Here is a 16,831-nt window from a genome sequence, read left to right as displayed (position 1 = left end):
ACGGAGACCACAACCCCCAGCACGACCACCACAACGGAGACCACAACCCCAACCACCTACCATCAAGCACCACCTCCACAGGTCCTCCTACTCCCGACACCCACCACCACCTCCACAGTGACCCCAACCCCAACACTTACCACGTCAACAGAGCCTCCAACTTCGACCTCCACCACCACCGAGACCTCAACCCCCAGCACGACCACCGCCACGTCTACCGCAACCACTTCATGTGTGCCTGTGTGCAGTTGGACCGGCTGGCTGGATTCTGCAAAACCGAACTTTACCAAAGAAGGTGGAGATATTGAAGCCGTTGAGAATGTCTGTAAAATGGGCTCAGTAGCCAGCATCTCCTGCAGAGCCGCCATGTTTCCCAGCATTCCCCTGCAAGAGCTTGGACAAACTGTGGTGTGCAACACATCTGTTGGGCTTGTGTGCAAAAACCAAGACCAGAAGACAGGGGAATCCACCCTCATGCCTTACTGCCTCAACTATGAGATTAATGTCTACTGCTGTGTTCCTCTCCCTGGCTGCCAGACAACATATCCCAGCACCACCCAGAGGCCAGTAGCACGACACCCACCACCACCTCAACAGAGCCTGCAACTCCAGGCTCACCACCAGGGAGACCACAACCCCCCAGCACGACCACCACAACGGAGACCACAACCCCCAACACCTACCATCAGCACCACCTCCACAGGTACTCCTACTCTGACACCCACCACCACCTCCACAGTGACCCCAACCCCAACACTTACCACGTCAACAGAGCCTCCAACTTCGACCTCCACCACCACCGAGACCTCAACCCCCAGCACGACCACCGCCACGTCTACCGCAACCACTTCATGTGTGCCTGTGTGCAGTTGGACCGGCTGGCTGGATTCTGCAAAACCGAACTTTACCAAAGAAGGTGGAGATATTGAAGCCGTTGAGAATGTCTGTAAAATGGGCTCAGTAGCCAGCATCTCCTGCAGAGCCGCCATGTTTCCCAGCATTCCCCTGCAAGAGCTTGGACAAACTGTGGTGTGCGACACCTCTGTTGGGCTTGTGTGCAAAAACCAAGACCAGAAGGCAGGGGGATCCGCCCCCATGCCTTACTGCCTCAACTATGAGATCAATGCCTACTGCTGTGTTCCTCTCCCTGGCTGCCAGACAACATATCCCAGCACCACCCCACAGACCAGTACCACGACACCCACCACGACCTCAACAGAGCCTCCAACACCAGGCTCTACCACCACAGAGACCACAACCCCCAGCACGACCACCACCACGGAGACCACAACCCCCAGCACCAGCACCACCACGGAGACCGCAACCCCCAGCACCACCACCACCACGGAGACCACAACCCCAACACCTATCATCAGCACCACTTCCACAGGTACTCCTACTCCAACACCCACCACCACCTCCACAGTGACTCCCACCCCAACACTCACCACCTCAACAGAGCCTCCAACTTCGACCTCCACCACCACCGAGACCTCAACCCCCAGCACGACCACCGCCACGTCTACCGCAACCACTTCATGTGTGCCTGTGTGCAATTGGACCGGCTGGCTGGATTCTGCAAAACCGAACTTTACCAAAGAAGGTGGAGATATTGAAGCCGTTGAGAATGTCTGTAAAATGGGCTCAGTAGCCAGCATCTCCTGCAGAGCCGCCATGTTTCCCAGCATTCCCCTGCAAGAGCTTGGACAAACTGTGGTGTGCAACACATCTGTTGGGCTTGTGTGCAAAAACCAAGACCAGAAGACAGGGGAATCCACCCTCATGCCTTACTGCCTCAACTATGAGATTAATGTCTACTGCTGTGTTCCTCTCCCTGGCTGCCAGACAACATATCCCAGCACCACCCCAGAGGCCAGTAGCACGACACCCACCACCACCTCAACAGAGCCTGCAACTCCAGGCTCCACCACAACGGAGACCACAACCCCAACACCTACCATCAGCACCACCTCCACAGGTACTCCTACTCTGACACCCACCACCACCTCCACAGTGACCCAACCCCAACACTCACCACGTCAACAGAGCCTCCAACTTCGACCTCCACCACCACCGAGACCTCAACCCCCAGCACGACCACCGCCACGTCTACCGCAACCACTTCATGTGTGCCTGTGTGCAGTTGGACCGGCTGGCTGGATTCTGCAAAACCGAACTTTACCAAAGAAGGTGGAGATATTGAAGCCGTTGAGAATGTCTGTAAAATGGGCTCAGTAGCCAGCATCTCCTGCAGAGCCGCCATGTTTCCCAGCATTCCCCTGCAAGAGCTTGGACAAACTGTGGTGTGCGACACCTCTGTTGGGCTTGTGTGCAAAAAACCAAGACCAGAAGGCAGGGGGATCCACCCCCATGCCTTACTGCCTCAACTATGAGATCAACGGTCTACTGCTGTGTTCCTCTCCCTGGCTGCCAGACAACATATCCCAGCACCACCCCACAGACCAGTACCACGACACCCACCACCACCTCAACAGAGCCTCCAACTCCAGGCTCCACCACCACAGAGACCACAACCCCCAGCACGACCACCACCACGGAGACCACAACCCCCAGCACCAGCACCACCACGGAGACCGCAACCCCCAGCACCACCACCACCACGAAGACACAACCCCAACACCTATCATCAGCACCACTTCCACAGGTACTCCTACTCCAACACCCACCACCACCTCCACAGTGACTCCCACCCCAAGGACTCACCCCCTCAACAGAGCCTCCAACCTTCGACCTCCACCACCACCGAGACCTCAACCCCCAGCACGACCACCGCCACGTCTACCGCAACCACTTCATGTGTGCCTGTGTGCAGTTGGACCGGCTGGCTGGATTCTGCAAAACCGAACTTTACCAAAGAAGGTGGAGATATTGAAGCCGTTGAGAATGTCTGTAAAATGGGCTCAGTAGCCAGCATCTCCTGCAGAGCCGCCATGTTTCCCAGCATTCCCCTGCAAGAGCTTGGACAAACTGTGGTGTGCGACACCTCTGTTGGGCTTGTGTGCAAAACCAAGACCAGAAGACAGGGGAAGCCACCCTCATGCCTTACTGCCTCAACTATGAGATCAACGTCTACTGCTGTGTTCCTCTCCCTGGCTGCCAGACAACATATCCCAGCACCACCCCAGAGGCCAGTAGCACGACACCCACCACCACCTCAACAGAGCCTGCAACTCCAGGCTCCACCACCACGGAGACCACAACCCCCAGCACGACCACCACAACGGAGACCACAACCCCAACACCTACCATCAGCACCACCTCCACAGGTACTCCTACTCTGACACCCACCACCACCTCCACAGTGACCCCAACCCCAACACTTACCACGTCAACAGAGCCTCCAACTTCGACCTCCACCACCACCGAGACCTCAACCCCCAGCACGACCACCGCCACGTCTACCGCAACCACTTCATGTGTGCCTGTGTGCAGTTGGACCGGCTGGCTGGATTCTGCAAAACCGAACTTTACCAAAGAAGGTGGAGATATTGAAGCCGTTGAGAATGTCTGTAAAATGGGCTCAGTAGCCAGCATCTCCTGCAGAGCCGCCATGTTTCCCAGCATTCCCCCTGCAAGAGCTTGGACAAACTGTGGTGTGCGACACCTCTGTTGGGCTTGTGTGCAAAAACCAAGACCAGAAGGCAGGGGGATCCACCCCCATGCCTTACTGCCTCAACTATGAGATCAACGTCTACTGCTGTGTTCCTCTCCCTGGCTGCCAGACAACATATCCCAGCACCACCCCAGAGGCCAGTAGCACGACACCCACCACCACCTCAACAGAGCCTGCAACTCCAGGCTCCACCACCACGGAGACCACAACCCCCAGCACGACCACCACAACGGAGACCACAACCCCAACACCTACCATCAGCACCACCTCCACAGGTACTCCTACTCCGACACCCACCACCACCTCCACAGTGACCCCAACCCCAACACTCACCACGTCAACAGAGCCTCCAACTTCGACCTCCACCACCACCGAGACCTCAACCCCCAGCATGACCACAGTCACGTCTACCGCAACCACTTCATGTGTGCCTGTGTGCAGTTGGACCGGCTGGCTGGATTCTGCAAAACCGAACTTTACCAAAGAAGGTGGAGATATTGAAGCCGTTGAGAATGTCTGTAAAATGGGCTCAGTAGCCAGCATCTCCTGCAGAGCCGCCATGTTTCCCAGCATTCCCCTGCAAGAGCTTGGACAAACTGTGGTGTGCGACACCTCTGTTGGGCTTGTGTGCAAAAACCAAGACCAGAAGGCAGGGGGATCCACCCCCATGCCTTACTGCCTCAACTATGAGATCAACGTCTACTGCTGTGTTCCTCTCCCTGGCTGCCAGACAACATATCCCAGCACCACCCCACAGACCAGTACCACGACACCCACCACCACCTCAACAGAGCCTCCAACTCCAGGCTCCACCACCACAGAGACCACAACCCCCAGCACGACCACCACCACGGAGACCACAACCTCCAGCACCACCACCACCACGGAGACCACAACCCCCAGCACCACCACCACCACGGAGACCACAACCCCAACACCTATCATCAGCACCACTTCCACAGGTACTCCTACTGCGACACCCACCACCACCTCCACCGTGACTCCCACCCCAACACTCACCACCTCAACAGAGCCTCCAACTTCGACCTCCACCACCACCGAGACCTCAACCCCCAACATGACCACCGCCACGTCTACCGCAACCACTTCATGTGTGCCTGTGTGCAGTTGGACCGGCTGGCTGGATTCTGCAAAACCGAACTTTACCAAAGAAGGTGGAGATATTGAAGCCGTTGAGAATGTCTGTAAAATGGGCTCAGTAGCCAGCATCTCCTGCAGAGCCGCCATGTTTCCCAGCATTCCCCTGCAAGAGCTTGGACAAACTGTGGTGTGCGACACCTCTGTTGGGCTTGTGTGCAAAAACCAAGACCAGAAGACAGGGGAAGCCACCCTCATGCCTTACTGCCTCAACTATGAGATCAACGTCTACTGCTGTGTTCCTCTCCCTGGCTGCCAGACAACATATCCCAGCACCACCCCAGAGGCCAGTAGCACGACACCCACCACCACCTCAACAGAGCCTGCAACTCCAGGCTCCACCACCACGGAGACCACAACCCCCAGCACGACCACCACAACGGAGACCACAACCCCAACAACCTACCATCAGCACCACCTCCACAGGTACTCCTACTCCGACACCCACCACCACCTCCACAGTGACCCCAACCCCAACACTCACCACGTCAACAGAGCCTCCAACTTCGACCTCCACCACCACCGAGACCTCAACCCCCAGCACGACCACCGCCACGTCTACCGCAACCACTTCATGTGTGCCTGTGTGCAGTTGGACCGGCTGGCTGGATTCTGCAAAACCGAACTTTACCAAAGAAGGTGGAGATATTGAAGCCGTTGAGAATGTCTGTAAAATGGGCTCAGTAGCCAGCATCTCCTGCAGAGCCGCCATGTTTCCCAGCATTCCCCTGCAAGAGCTTGGACAAACTGTGGTGTGCGACACCTCTGTTGGGCTTGTGTGCAAAAACCAAGACCAGAAGGCAGGGGGATCCACCCCCATGCCTTACTGCCTCAACTATGAGATCAACGTCTACTGCTGTGTTCCTCTCCCTGGCTGCCAGACAACATATCCCAGCACCACCCCACAGACCAGTACCACGACACCCACCACCACCTCAACAGAGCCTCCAACTCCAGGCTCCACCACCACAGAGACCACAACCCCCAGCACGACCACCACCACGGAGACCACAACCCCCAGCACCACCACCACCACGGAGACCACAACCCCAACACCTACCATCAGCACCACCTCCACAAGTACTCCTACTCTGACACCCACCACCACATCCACAGTGACCCCCACCCCAACACTCACCACCTCAACAGAGCCTCCAACTTCGACCTCCACCACCACCGAGACCTCAACCCCCAACATGACCACCGCCACGTCTACCGCAACCACTTCATGTGTGCCTGTGTGCAGTTGGACCGGCTGGCTGGATTCTGCAAAACCGAACTTTACCAAAGAAGGTGGAGATATTGAAGCCGTTGAGAATGTCTGTAAAATGGGCTCAGTAGCCAGCATCTCCTGCAGAGCCGCCATGTTTCCCAGCATTCCCCTGCAAGAGCTTGGACAAACTGTGGTGTGCGACACCTCTGTTGGGCTTGTGTGCAAAAACCAAGACCAGAAGGCAGGGGGATCCACCCCCATGCCTTACTGCCTCAACTATGAGATCAACGTCTACTGCTGTGTTCCTCTCCCTGGCTGCCAGACAACATATCCCAGCACCACCCCAGAGGCCAGTAGCACGACACCCACCACCACCTCAACAGAGCCTCCAACTCCAGGCTCCACCACCACAGAGACCACAACCCCCAGCACGACCACCACCACGGAGACCACAACCCCCAGCACCACCACCACCACGGAGACCACAACCCCCAGCACCACCACCACCACGGAGACCACAACCCCAACACCTATCATCAGCACCACTTCCACAGGTACTCCTACTGCGACACCCACCACCACCTCCACCGTGACTCCCACCCCAACACTCACCACGTCAACAGAGCCTCCAACTTCGACCTCCACCACCACCGAGACCTCAACCCCCAGCACGACCACCGCCTCGTCTACTGCAACCACTTCATGTGTGCCTGTGTGCAGTTGGACCGGCTGGCTGGATTCTGCAAAACCGGACTTTACCAAAGAAGGTGGAGATATTGAAGCCGTTGAGAATGTCTGTAAAATGGGCTCAGTAGCCAGCATCTCCTGCAGAGCCGCCATGTTTCCCAGCATTCCCCTGCAAGAGCTTGGACAAACTGTGGTGTGCAACACCTCTGTTGGGCTTGTGTGCAAAAACCAAGACCAGAAGACAGGGGAAGCCACCCCCATGCCTTACTGCCTCAACTATGAGATCAACGTCTACTGCTGTGTTCCTCTCCCTGGCTGCCAGACAACATATCCCAGCACCACCCCAGAGGCCAGTAGCATGACACCCACCACCACCTCAACAGAGCCTCCAACTCCAGGCTCCACCACCACGGAGACCACAACCCCCAGCACGACCACCACCACGGAGACCACCACCCCCAGCACGACCACCAACACGGGGACCACAACCCCCAGCACCACCACCAGCACGGAGACCACAACCTCCAGCACGACCACTAGCACGGAGACCACAACCCCCAGCACGACCACCAGCACGGAGACCAGAACCCCCAGCACGACCACCAGCACGGAGACCACCACCCCCGGCACAAGCACCAGCACGGAGACCACAACCCCCAGCACGACCACCACCACGGAGACCACAACCCCCAGCACGATCACCACCACGGAGACCACAACCCCCAGCACGACCACCAACACGGGGACCACAACCCCCAGCACGACCACTAGCATGGAGACCACAACCCCCAGCACTACCATCACTACGGAAACCACAACCCCCAGCACAACCACCACCACGGAGACCACAACCCCCAGCACGACCACCAGCAGTGAGACCCACAATCCCCAGCACGACCACCACCACGGAGACCACAACCCCCAGCACGACCACCACCACGGAGACCACAACCCCCAGCACGACCACCACCACGGAGACCACAACCCCCGGCACGACCACCAGCACGGAGACCACAACCCCCGGCACGACCACCAGCACGGAGACAACAACCCCCAGCACGACAACCAACACGGGGACCACAACCCCCAGCACGACCAGCAGCACGGAGACCACAACCCCCAGCACGACCACCACCACGGAGACAACAACCCCCAGCACGACAACCAACACGGGGACCACAACCCCCAGCACGACCAGCAGCACGGAGACCACAACCCCAACACCCACCAGCAGCACCACCTCCACAGGGACTCCTACTCCAACACCCACCACCACCTCCACAGTGACCCCAACCCCAACACTCACCCCCTCAGCACAGACTGCAACTTCTACCTCCACCACCACCGAGACGAGAACCCCGCGCAGTACCATCACCGTGGAGACCATATCCCCCAGCTCGACCACCACCACAGGGACCTCAACCACCAGCACGACCACCCCTACGCAGACCCCGATTATGTCCTCCCTCATCACCACCATAATCGGCCCGGTTGTCAGCACCATAGTGCCATGCTGCGAGTTGAATGGAGAATACCTCATCCCAGGTGTGTCCCCAGGCTTGTCGCCCGGTTCCCTGGCTGCACACGTTGTTTTCGCGCCTGCTGTGCTCGTGCTCTGGGGAATCGTGCTGGGGAAGAGGCCCCACACTCTGCAGCTTGGCTGTTGGGAAAGTGGGGCGTGGGCTGTCCTCTCGTGGACACCAGGGGACCTCCCTGTGTCCTCTGGTGGCCGCCCTGTTTGGGTGGTGTAGCACTGGTCTCTCCCTTGCAGGACGAAGTGAGATACAACGTTACCGAAGGAGGCATGTGCCATTACGCGTACTGCTTGAAGTCTTGCGAACTCGAGTTCCTTCAACTTTTCGTGCCCGTCAACACCGTCTACAACGCTCAGCCCACCCACCACCACCACCACGGCCCCATCATCCACAGCATCAAGTGTGTCGACCACCCTGACCCGCGGGTGCCTGGACTTCAACCCTCCCAGGAAGGTCCGTGCGTTCTTCGCAGCTTTCTCCCCAAGCACCGGGCGCGTGCACCCACCACCTGGGCTTGCAAAGCCCCAGGCACTGCCTTTCTGCTGGTCACACAGGGCACCCTGCCCTCTGTGCCCCGCACCCTCTGCAGTCAGGGCACAGGGTCTGCCGGAGCCCTCCCGCGTCCCCACCACGTCCCCCTTGCCGTGGGGAGGTGCTGGCGGCCCTCCTCTGGGGCCGGGCTGCAGACTGGGCCCGGCTGACCCTGTGCCTGGGCGGCCTGCAGGAGAACGAGACCTGGTGGCTGTGTAACTGCACGATGGCCGTCTGCAAGCACGACAGCACCGTGGAGCTGGTGGAGGTGGAGTGCGACCCCCCCCCGATGCCCACCTGCTCCAACGGCCTCACGCCCGTGCGCGTCAAGGACCCGGACGGGTGCTGCTGGCACTGGGAGTGTGACTGTAAGCCCCTCCCCGCCGGCTCCCTTCTGTGTGTGTGTGCTGGGGGGTGGGGTGCAGTCCGCAGGTGGGACAGGCTGGCTCTGATGGCTGAGGGCCGGGCACACGTCTGGAGGGACTTGACTCGCCTCCAGCTTACTCCCCTCCTCAGGCAGGGGTCCGGGAGAGGTAGGGGTTTGCTTGGTGGGGCGCGGCCACCTAGAGGGGCTGCGGCCTGGGGCAGCTGGAGTTGGGAGTGAAGGCAGCCCTGCCCTTCAGAGGGGATGCACTCGTGGGGCACAGATGCCCCACGCACCCCGGGCAGCAGGCTTTGGGGCCTTCCTCAGTTTCCACTTGCTCTTCCCCCTTGTGCCTTGTCCCCTGACTGTGTCCTGTCCCCGCCCCCGGGGCTGGGCGCCGGCCCACCTCGGCCACTCCGCAGGCTACTGCACCGGCTGGGGGGACCCGCACTATGTCACCTTCGACGGGCTGTACTACAGCCACCAGGGTGCGTGCACGTACGTGCTGGTGGAGGAGGCCGTGCCCACCGTGGACGGCTTCGGGGTCTACGTCGACAACTACCACTGCGACCCCCGTGACCGGGTGTCCTGCCCCCGCACGCTCATCGTGCGCCACGAGACGCAGGAGGTGCGGCTCGAGACCGTGCAGATGGCGCCCATGACGGTGCAGGTAGGTGGACGGCGGGATCATGTCGTCCTAATGGGGCGGGCTGGTAGGGCCGGTGTCAGCTCCCTCGCTGGGGGAGGCCTTGCCCCAGGGCTGCGCGGGGGCAGCGCTAGGCGGACATGTCAGCTCTCCTCACAGGCCCTCCGGGGCATTCAGGGACCCCGTGACCCGCTACCCCTGCTCCTGCCAGGCACGCTGGGCACAGGTCTGTGTGGCAGAAGCCCCCTCCCCGAGGACAGGGGCTCTGTGCGCCCCACGTGGAGTTGTCATTTCCCATGGCCTGGGGAGCCCTGCCCCCTGCATGGGGTCCTCCAGGTGTCCGGGGGCTCAGAGGACAGCGCCCTGGCTACCTGGCCCCTGGGACTAGTCAGGACGAGGATCCAGCCCAATGTGGTGGGAAGGAAGAGGGAAGGCGGAGGGGCGCGGGCACAGTGTGAGGGTGGGGGGACCCGGGTGCTTTCCAAAGGCACCGCGCGCTCCGGTCAGACCCACGAGGCTCCCGCTGGCCCTCCCTGACCCGGTGTGTCGGCCACAGGTGCAGGTGAACAGGCAGGCCGTGGCGCTGCCCTACAAGAAGTACGGGCTGCAGGTGTACGAGTCGGGCATCAACCTCGTGGTGGCCATCCCCGAGCTGGGCGCCCTCGTCTCCTACAACGGCCTCGCCTTCTCCATCCGGCTGCCCTACCGCCTGTTCGGGAACAACACAAAGGGCCAGTGTGGTGAGCCCTTGACCTCGGCCCCCGTGCCTTGCGCTGGGGAGGGCGGCTGGGCAGAGGCTGTCTGTGGGCCACGCCAGCCCTGCTGTGGTTCTCTGCTCTGCTCAGGGTCCCCACAGCCATCCTCCCGGGTTTGGGCCCGGCGGGAAGCCAGCAGGAGTGCAGTCTAGCCTGTGCCCTGGGCCCTGGGCAGCTGGGCACCAGGGGACCTGGGCGGGAGGAGGGGCGGGGTCTCAGCGGCTTGCTGGGTCTGCTGGACGGACTGGGCGGGCCCGGGCACACGGGGACCTTCTCCCCCACCCAGGCACGTGCACCAACACCACCGTGGACGACTGCGTGCTGCCCAGCGGGGAGGTCGTCGACAACTGTGAGGTGGCGGCTGACCAGTGGGCGGTGAACGATCCCTCCAAGCCGCAATGTCCCCACACCAGCTTCACCACCCAGCGCCCGGCCACCTCGCCGTCTGCGGGCGGCACTGCCGGGAGCAAGGCCTGCGCGTCTCCTCTCTGCGAGCTCATCAAGGACAGGTGACCCTGACCCCCGGCCGGCTGCCGCCTCAGTCACTCGTGGGCTGCAGGCTCCCCGAGCGCAGCCTCCCCGCTCTGTGACCCCACCTCATGGGCAGAGAGGAGGTGGCAGGCGCCGAGTGTGGGGCTGGGAAGGCAGAAGGTGTCAGGGCACCACGGGCAGGTTCCGGTTCACAAGAGGGGCCCAGTACTCCGGCTCCAGGATTCCACGGGGCCAAGTGGCCTTGTTTGACATCCATGTGCCCTTTGCAACCCCACGTACCTCACCTGCCTCCTGGATCGTGCAGGGGCCTCTGAGCTTGCAGCCTGGGGTAGACCAGTTGACGGGGCAGAGCAGCATCGGGTACCTATAAAGGGAGGCAGATGTGGGCTTAGTCGACAAGGGGTGCTCCCAGAGCTGGCCTCATAGAGCGAGCGCCTGGCCCCCGGGGGTGTGCGCCACGGGGCTGGGAGGCCCCCGCAGTATTGCGGGAGGGGGCATCTTGGCACCCAGCGAACATGGAGATGCGGGGCTTCCATCTCCAGGGAGCCAGATTGCCCGAGGCCTCGTCCTCGGGCCACAGTGAGGGCCCCCCTCCCACAGGGCCTGCCCCGGTCCCTCTGCTTCCCACCGTCAGTCCTGCCTGTGTCTGTCTGGTTGGATGCAACCTGAGCCCGGCTCCAGGAGGGTAGCCTGGGCAGGAGGTGGGGGTCAGGGGGAGTGTGGGAGAGGTGGGGCCCCATGCAGACCCTGACAGGCCCCACCCCCACAGCCTGTTCGCACAGTGCCACGCCCTGGTGCCCCCGCAGCACTACTACGACGCTTGCGTGTTCGACAGCTGCTTTGGTGCCCGACTCGGGCCTGGAGTGTGCCAGCCTGCAGACCTACGCCGCCCTGTGTGCCCAGGAGGGCATCTGTGTCGACTGGCGGAACCACACCCGCGGGGCCTGCCGTGAGTGCCCGCCTGCCCCGCCCAGGCTGGGGTCCTGCAGGCCAGGGGGCTCTCCGGGCTCTGCCTGAAGCCAGACTGGGGTGGGGCGGCCTGGCACACACAGAGAGCAGCTTTGCTGAGCACATTGGGCTGGGGACGGCGTGGGGGTCTGGGTCGGGCAGCACCGGGCACCTGGCCACCCTCAGCCTGGGTGGGAGGATGGGGTCCTTCCTGGCAGGGGCTGGGCAGGACAGTCACTTGCGGGGCGGACCCAGGCTGTTCCCTCTGACTCGGGCCCCTCGGACGCCTGCCTTCTCCCGCAGCGGTGAAGTGCCCGGCTCATCGGGAGTACCGGGCCTGTGGTCCCGCAGAAGAGCCCACCTGTCAGTCCAGGTGAGGCGCCCGTGGAGGCACCGGGAGGGCAGCCTCTCCCCTCTGGTGGTGCTTCCGGGTGGCCCCGTCTGGGCCTGGGGGTCCGGCCTGCCCCCAGCGCCCATCTCATCGCGCCCTCCCGCCCCCAGCCCTTCCCAGGAGAACAGCACCCAGCTGGTGGAAGGCTGCTTCTGTCCCGAGGGCACGGTGAACTTCGCCCCCGGCTTCGACGTCTGCGTGGACTCGTGCGGTAGGCTGCCCCCCGGTGCCCCCCGCCCCCGCTGAGGCTGAGCCCTGCCCGTGCCGCACCAGGGCTGTGCTCACAGCGGCTGCTGCCTCTCCTTCCTAGGCTGCGTGGGGCCCGACAACGTGCCCAGAGAGGTAAGCCAACCCCTGGGTGCCGGGGCCGCCTTCTGCCACAAAGGCCGAATTTTGGGGTGTAGGAAGGGCTGGACATGAGAGGCGGGGACCCTCAAAGACTGAGTCCTGAGTCGTTTAAGTCCCGGACGGCTGGGCTAGGAGGGGTAGCCACCCCCGCACGCCTCCCCGGTCCACCCAGCCCCGCGTCCACCCCCCGCTCCGCGCCTCCGCCCTCTTGTCCTTTGTTGGTGTGCACACCTGCGGAGGCGGCGTCTTGGCCACTGAAGCGCTGTGCGCGTCCCCTGCACGCGGCTGATTCTTGAGCTCTAGTCTGCTCGAGCCCCGCAGGCACACGTGGTTTCTGCCGGGTGCCAGCTGTGTAGGGGGATGGTGGTGAGCAGGTCAAGGTTGTGGTCTCAGTGACCTGCCCTGAGGGGAGCCCCTGTCCTGGCCCAGAACCTGCCCTGAGGGCTTGAGGTGGCAGGTGCCTAGGCAGGGAGGCGGTGGGAGGGGGACGGGGAGTTGGGGCGGGGGTGGGGTGGGCGTGCGGGGGGAGGGGGCGCAGGGGTGGGGAGGGGGCACGGGGAGGGCACAGGCTTCCCGCAGGCAGCTCGGTGGGCTTCCAGGCGTGGGGCCTTCTCTCCCGGGGACCCCAGACCAGCTGCACGGAGGCCGAGGCCCGGGGCCAGGTGGGCCGGCGCCCCCTCCCTCCCCGCTCACCCCTTCCTCCCTGCAGTTTGGGGAGCACTTCCAGTTCGACTGCAAGGACTGCATCTGCCTGGAGGGGGGCAGCGGCATCAGCTGTCAGCCCAGGGCGTGCAGCCAGGACCCCCGCCCCGAGTGCGGGGAGGACGGCACCTACCTGGTCACCGAGGTGGACCCCACCGATCCCTGCTGCAGCATCACCTCCTGCAGTAAGGCACCCCAGGGGCAGGGAGTGGCCTGGGCCACAGGCCGTCCCCTCCTGGGCCCCCAGAGTCCCCGAGCGTGTCCCCGCTACTTGGTTTCACCTCCTGGCTGAGCCAGGAGCCCTGAGTTTGGGGCCCGTTGGAGGCTGGGGCCAAGGGCGCGTCCCCAGGACATTAGGGCTTGAGGAGGCCATGTGCCCAGGGCTGGAGGGGGTCCTGCTGCAGGGCCCGGCTTGGGGGCTCGGCCTGGAGGAATCGTGCTCACTGGCGCGTCTCCGCCGCTCTTCAGAGTGCAACGCCAGCCTGTGCAGGGAGAAGCCCCTGCTGTGCCCGCTGGGGTTTGAAGTGAAGAGAGAGATGGTCCCCGGGAGATGCTGCCCCTTGCACTCGTGTGGTAGGTGTGCTGGGGCCAGGGAAGCCGAGCAGTGGGCGCCGGCTCCCTCCCCGGGGCTGGGCGGTGCTGGGAGTTTGGGTTGGGGGGAGGGGCTCCCACCTGGGGGCTCAGATTCCTCATCGGTGGACACAGCCACCCTGCCCCTCGCGTGTCCACCGGCTGTGCGTCCGCCGCCGGGTCAGGACGACAGTCTGACCCTCGCCCCGTTGTTCTTTGTCCCAAGTGCCCAAGGGCGTGTGTGTCGTGGAGAACGCTGAGTACCAGGTGAGCCCTGGCTGGCTGCAAGGCGAGGGCGGGGTGCAGATGGGGCTTGGGAGTGGGGTCTCAGCAGGCTCTCGGGTGGCCGGGGGCCCGGGAGGGGCCTGCTCCGGGGGCTCTGTGGTGTGCCTGCACCAGGGTGCCCAGCCCTCTCCCTGGCTAAGTGGCGGGGCCGGCGTCTGTCCGGGAGGAGGGTGAAAGGTGCCACGGCGGCCCCCCTCACCCACCTTCCCTGTGCCCCGAAGCCCGGTTCTCCAGTCTATTCCTCCAAGTGCCAGAACTGCGTGTGCACCACCAGCAGGGACAGCGCCACGCAGCTCAACACCATCTCCTGCAGCCACGTGCCCTGCAACACCTCCTGCAACCCCGTAAGCACCCCTGTCCCCGGCCGAGTGTGCTGCCGCCCACGGTCGGTCCCTCGGAGCCCTTCTCTCTCGACGCCAACCGTCCCGTGGGTGTCCTGCAGGGCTTCGAGCTGGTGGACGTCCCCGGGGAGTGCTGCAAGAAGTGTCAGCAGACGCACTGCATCATCGAGCAGCCCAGCGACCAGCACCTCGTTCTGAAGGTGCGCTCGCCCCTCCTGCCCCAGGGCGAGGCTGGCCCTCCGGCACCGCCCGGCTGTCCGGTGCCCTGTCTCTCCTCGGGACAGCGGTCCTAGGGCTTTGCCCTCCGCCCACTGGGTTATCCAGGGTGACCTTGTCTCGAGATCCGTAACTGAGTCACGTCTGCAAGGCACCTTTTCCAAATAAGGTCACCTGTGCAGGTTGTGGGGGTTAGAATGTGGACACGTGGGTGGACTACAGGTGGTGGCTGTCCGTGCGTCCCTCCAGGGCGTCACCTGCCTGGTGGTTCTGGGCCTGTGGGCTGGACCTCCTGTCCCAGAAGCCGCACTTGGCAGGGTGGTCGGGGAGCTGCCAGGTGTCGGGGTGGTGCTCCCGCCAGCCTCACCCAGCCTCTCTCTGCCCCACAGCCCGGTGACATGAAGAATGACCCCCTGGACAACTGTACCCTCTTCAGCTGCGTGAAGTTACACAACCAGCTCATCTCGTCCGTCTCCAAGATCACCTGCCCCGACTTTGATCCCAGCACCTGCCTCCCGGTGAGCCGGCCGGTCTCTGCAGGAGCGTGGGGCCTCGATCTTCCCGGAGGGCTGGGTTGCAGCTGCCCTGGGAGGCTCTGCTCTGGGCCCCTTCTGCAGGAGCTGCCCCTCCCCATCCCCGTCGCAAGAAGGGGGTCTCACTGTTGGGGGACCTGGGGGTCTCAACTCATTCCCCTCCCCTCCAGGGCTCCATCAGTCTCATGTCCAATGGCTGCTGTAGGAAGTGTGAGTACAGGCCAGGGGGCGGCGCTCCCAGGTCAGGGGTTGGGCTGGGCAGGGGGCTCCCTGGGCCCCCTTGAGGCACAAGGGGATGGTACTCCGTGAGCTCCGTCCCCTCTGTGACACTCTGGCTGGACGCTGAGTTTGAGGTCATCACCTGGGGCGCCCAGGAAGCCTGAATCCCTTCCCAGGGAGGAACAGGACAGAATGCAGCTTGCTTCAGGGCAGGGAGGTGGGGCGCTTGGGGAGGGCAGAGGAAGTGGCCAGGGAGAGCCCAGGGCTCTGGAAGGTGGAGCCCCCGCCCTGAGCCTCGGCCCCTCCCTGCAGGCATCCCTCGCAATGAGAGTGGGATCCCCTGCTCCATGGTCTCCGTCATCAGGGAGATTTCCCACAACGGCTGCACCAAGTTGGTCAGCATGAACGATTGCTCCGGGTCCTGCGGGACCTTTGCCATGTGAGTCCCGCGTGGCGAGTGGCCCTGAGGGGCCGCGGAGGGGAGGCAGCAGCCGCCCGAGCAGGAGCAGGCAGTGGCCCCTCACTGCGGCCTTCCTTCCCCCAGGTACTCAGCCCAGGCCCAGGCCCTGGACCACAGATGCTCCTGCTGCAAGGAGCAGCGCACCAGCCAGCGGCAGGTGGCGCTGCAGTGCCCGGGCGGTGGCACCCTCAGCCACACCTACACCCACATTGAGAGCTGTGGGTGCCAGGACACCACGTGCGAGCTCCTGTCCCCCCGGGACAGGGCCCGGCGCTCCATCCCCAGGGTGCTGGCCCCAGGGAGGAGGTGAGTGGGGAGGGCCGGAGCCCCGCCCCTCTACCACTCCTCCCCCCCGCCCCTCTGCCCCTCTGCCCCTCCACCCCTCAGCAGTCTTGTGCATCCCCCTCCCGCTGACCCTCTGAGCTTCCTCGCCCCCTAAGCTGACTTTCTCTCTGCGGCTATTTATTTTCCGAGTCTTTGCTCAGTCCTTTGCTTTGCAGAATAAACCTGGTCAGAGATGCCGTGTGGTGCTGCTTCCTTGGGTGCTGAGGGGCTGGGTGGCTGCTTCCTGGGAGGCGAGTGGGGCTCGGTCAGCAGGCTCTGCACACGGCATCCGGGGGACACCATGCACATGTGGCTGGCCTGGCCTTGGGAAACCTCGTGTACAAAATGCCACCACTAGGGACCACCATCTCTGGGTCTCCCCTGGAAGGCTGCCCCCTGCCCTGTCCTGCTCTTGGCACGTGTGAAGCCCTGGCCGGGCCATCAGGATGCAGGCGGCCCCTTCCAGGAAGCCCTGTGAG

At 63.0% G+C, this 16,831-nt stretch overlaps 1 protein-coding gene across 1 annotated transcript in view; it reads left to right on the top strand.

The window, feature by feature from the left end:
- The window catches only part of LOC116666693 (mucin-2-like), a 33,270-nt gene extending 16,721 nt beyond the window's left edge, over positions 1 to 16,549 (top strand). Inside the window, 34 exon segments of the mRNA XM_032490527.1 lie at positions 119 to 295; positions 740 to 881; positions 1,299 to 1,540; positions 1,907 to 1,978; positions 2,047 to 2,155; positions 2,575 to 2,665; positions 2,736 to 2,880; positions 3,324 to 3,500; positions 3,910 to 4,122; positions 4,597 to 4,809; positions 5,219 to 5,431; positions 5,909 to 6,085; positions 6,560 to 6,737; positions 7,816 to 8,211; positions 8,464 to 8,541; positions 8,543 to 8,680; positions 8,952 to 9,126; positions 9,545 to 9,792; positions 10,325 to 10,508; positions 10,810 to 11,032; positions 11,785 to 11,857; positions 11,859 to 11,964; positions 12,267 to 12,336; positions 12,465 to 12,565; positions 12,665 to 12,696; positions 13,412 to 13,589; positions 13,873 to 13,977; positions 14,201 to 14,241; positions 14,481 to 14,603; positions 14,702 to 14,800; positions 15,206 to 15,334; positions 15,520 to 15,559; positions 15,881 to 16,007; positions 16,113 to 16,549. Of these exon segments, the coding sequence (XP_032346418.1) occupies positions 119 to 295; positions 740 to 881; positions 1,299 to 1,540; positions 1,907 to 1,978; positions 2,047 to 2,155; positions 2,575 to 2,665; positions 2,736 to 2,880; positions 3,324 to 3,500; positions 3,910 to 4,122; positions 4,597 to 4,809; positions 5,219 to 5,431; positions 5,909 to 6,085; positions 6,560 to 6,737; positions 7,816 to 8,211; positions 8,464 to 8,541; positions 8,543 to 8,680; positions 8,952 to 9,126; positions 9,545 to 9,792; positions 10,325 to 10,508; positions 10,810 to 11,032; positions 11,785 to 11,857; positions 11,859 to 11,964; positions 12,267 to 12,336; positions 12,465 to 12,565; positions 12,665 to 12,696; positions 13,412 to 13,589; positions 13,873 to 13,977; positions 14,201 to 14,241; positions 14,481 to 14,603; positions 14,702 to 14,800; positions 15,206 to 15,334; positions 15,520 to 15,559; positions 15,881 to 16,007; positions 16,113 to 16,338 (5,041 nt within the window). The 3' untranslated portion in view covers positions 16,339 to 16,549.
- Positions 16,550 to 16,831: the final 282 nt, after the last annotated feature.

Source organism: Camelus ferus, chromosome 10 (assembly GCF_009834535.1).
Source record: "Camelus ferus isolate YT-003-E chromosome 10, BCGSAC_Cfer_1.0, whole genome shotgun sequence".
In the NCBI taxonomy this organism is placed as follows: domain Eukaryota; kingdom Metazoa; phylum Chordata; class Mammalia; order Artiodactyla; family Camelidae; genus Camelus; species Camelus ferus.
The sequence above is the reverse complement of the archived record's forward strand: the minus strand, read 5'-3'. Positions and strand labels throughout refer to the sequence as shown.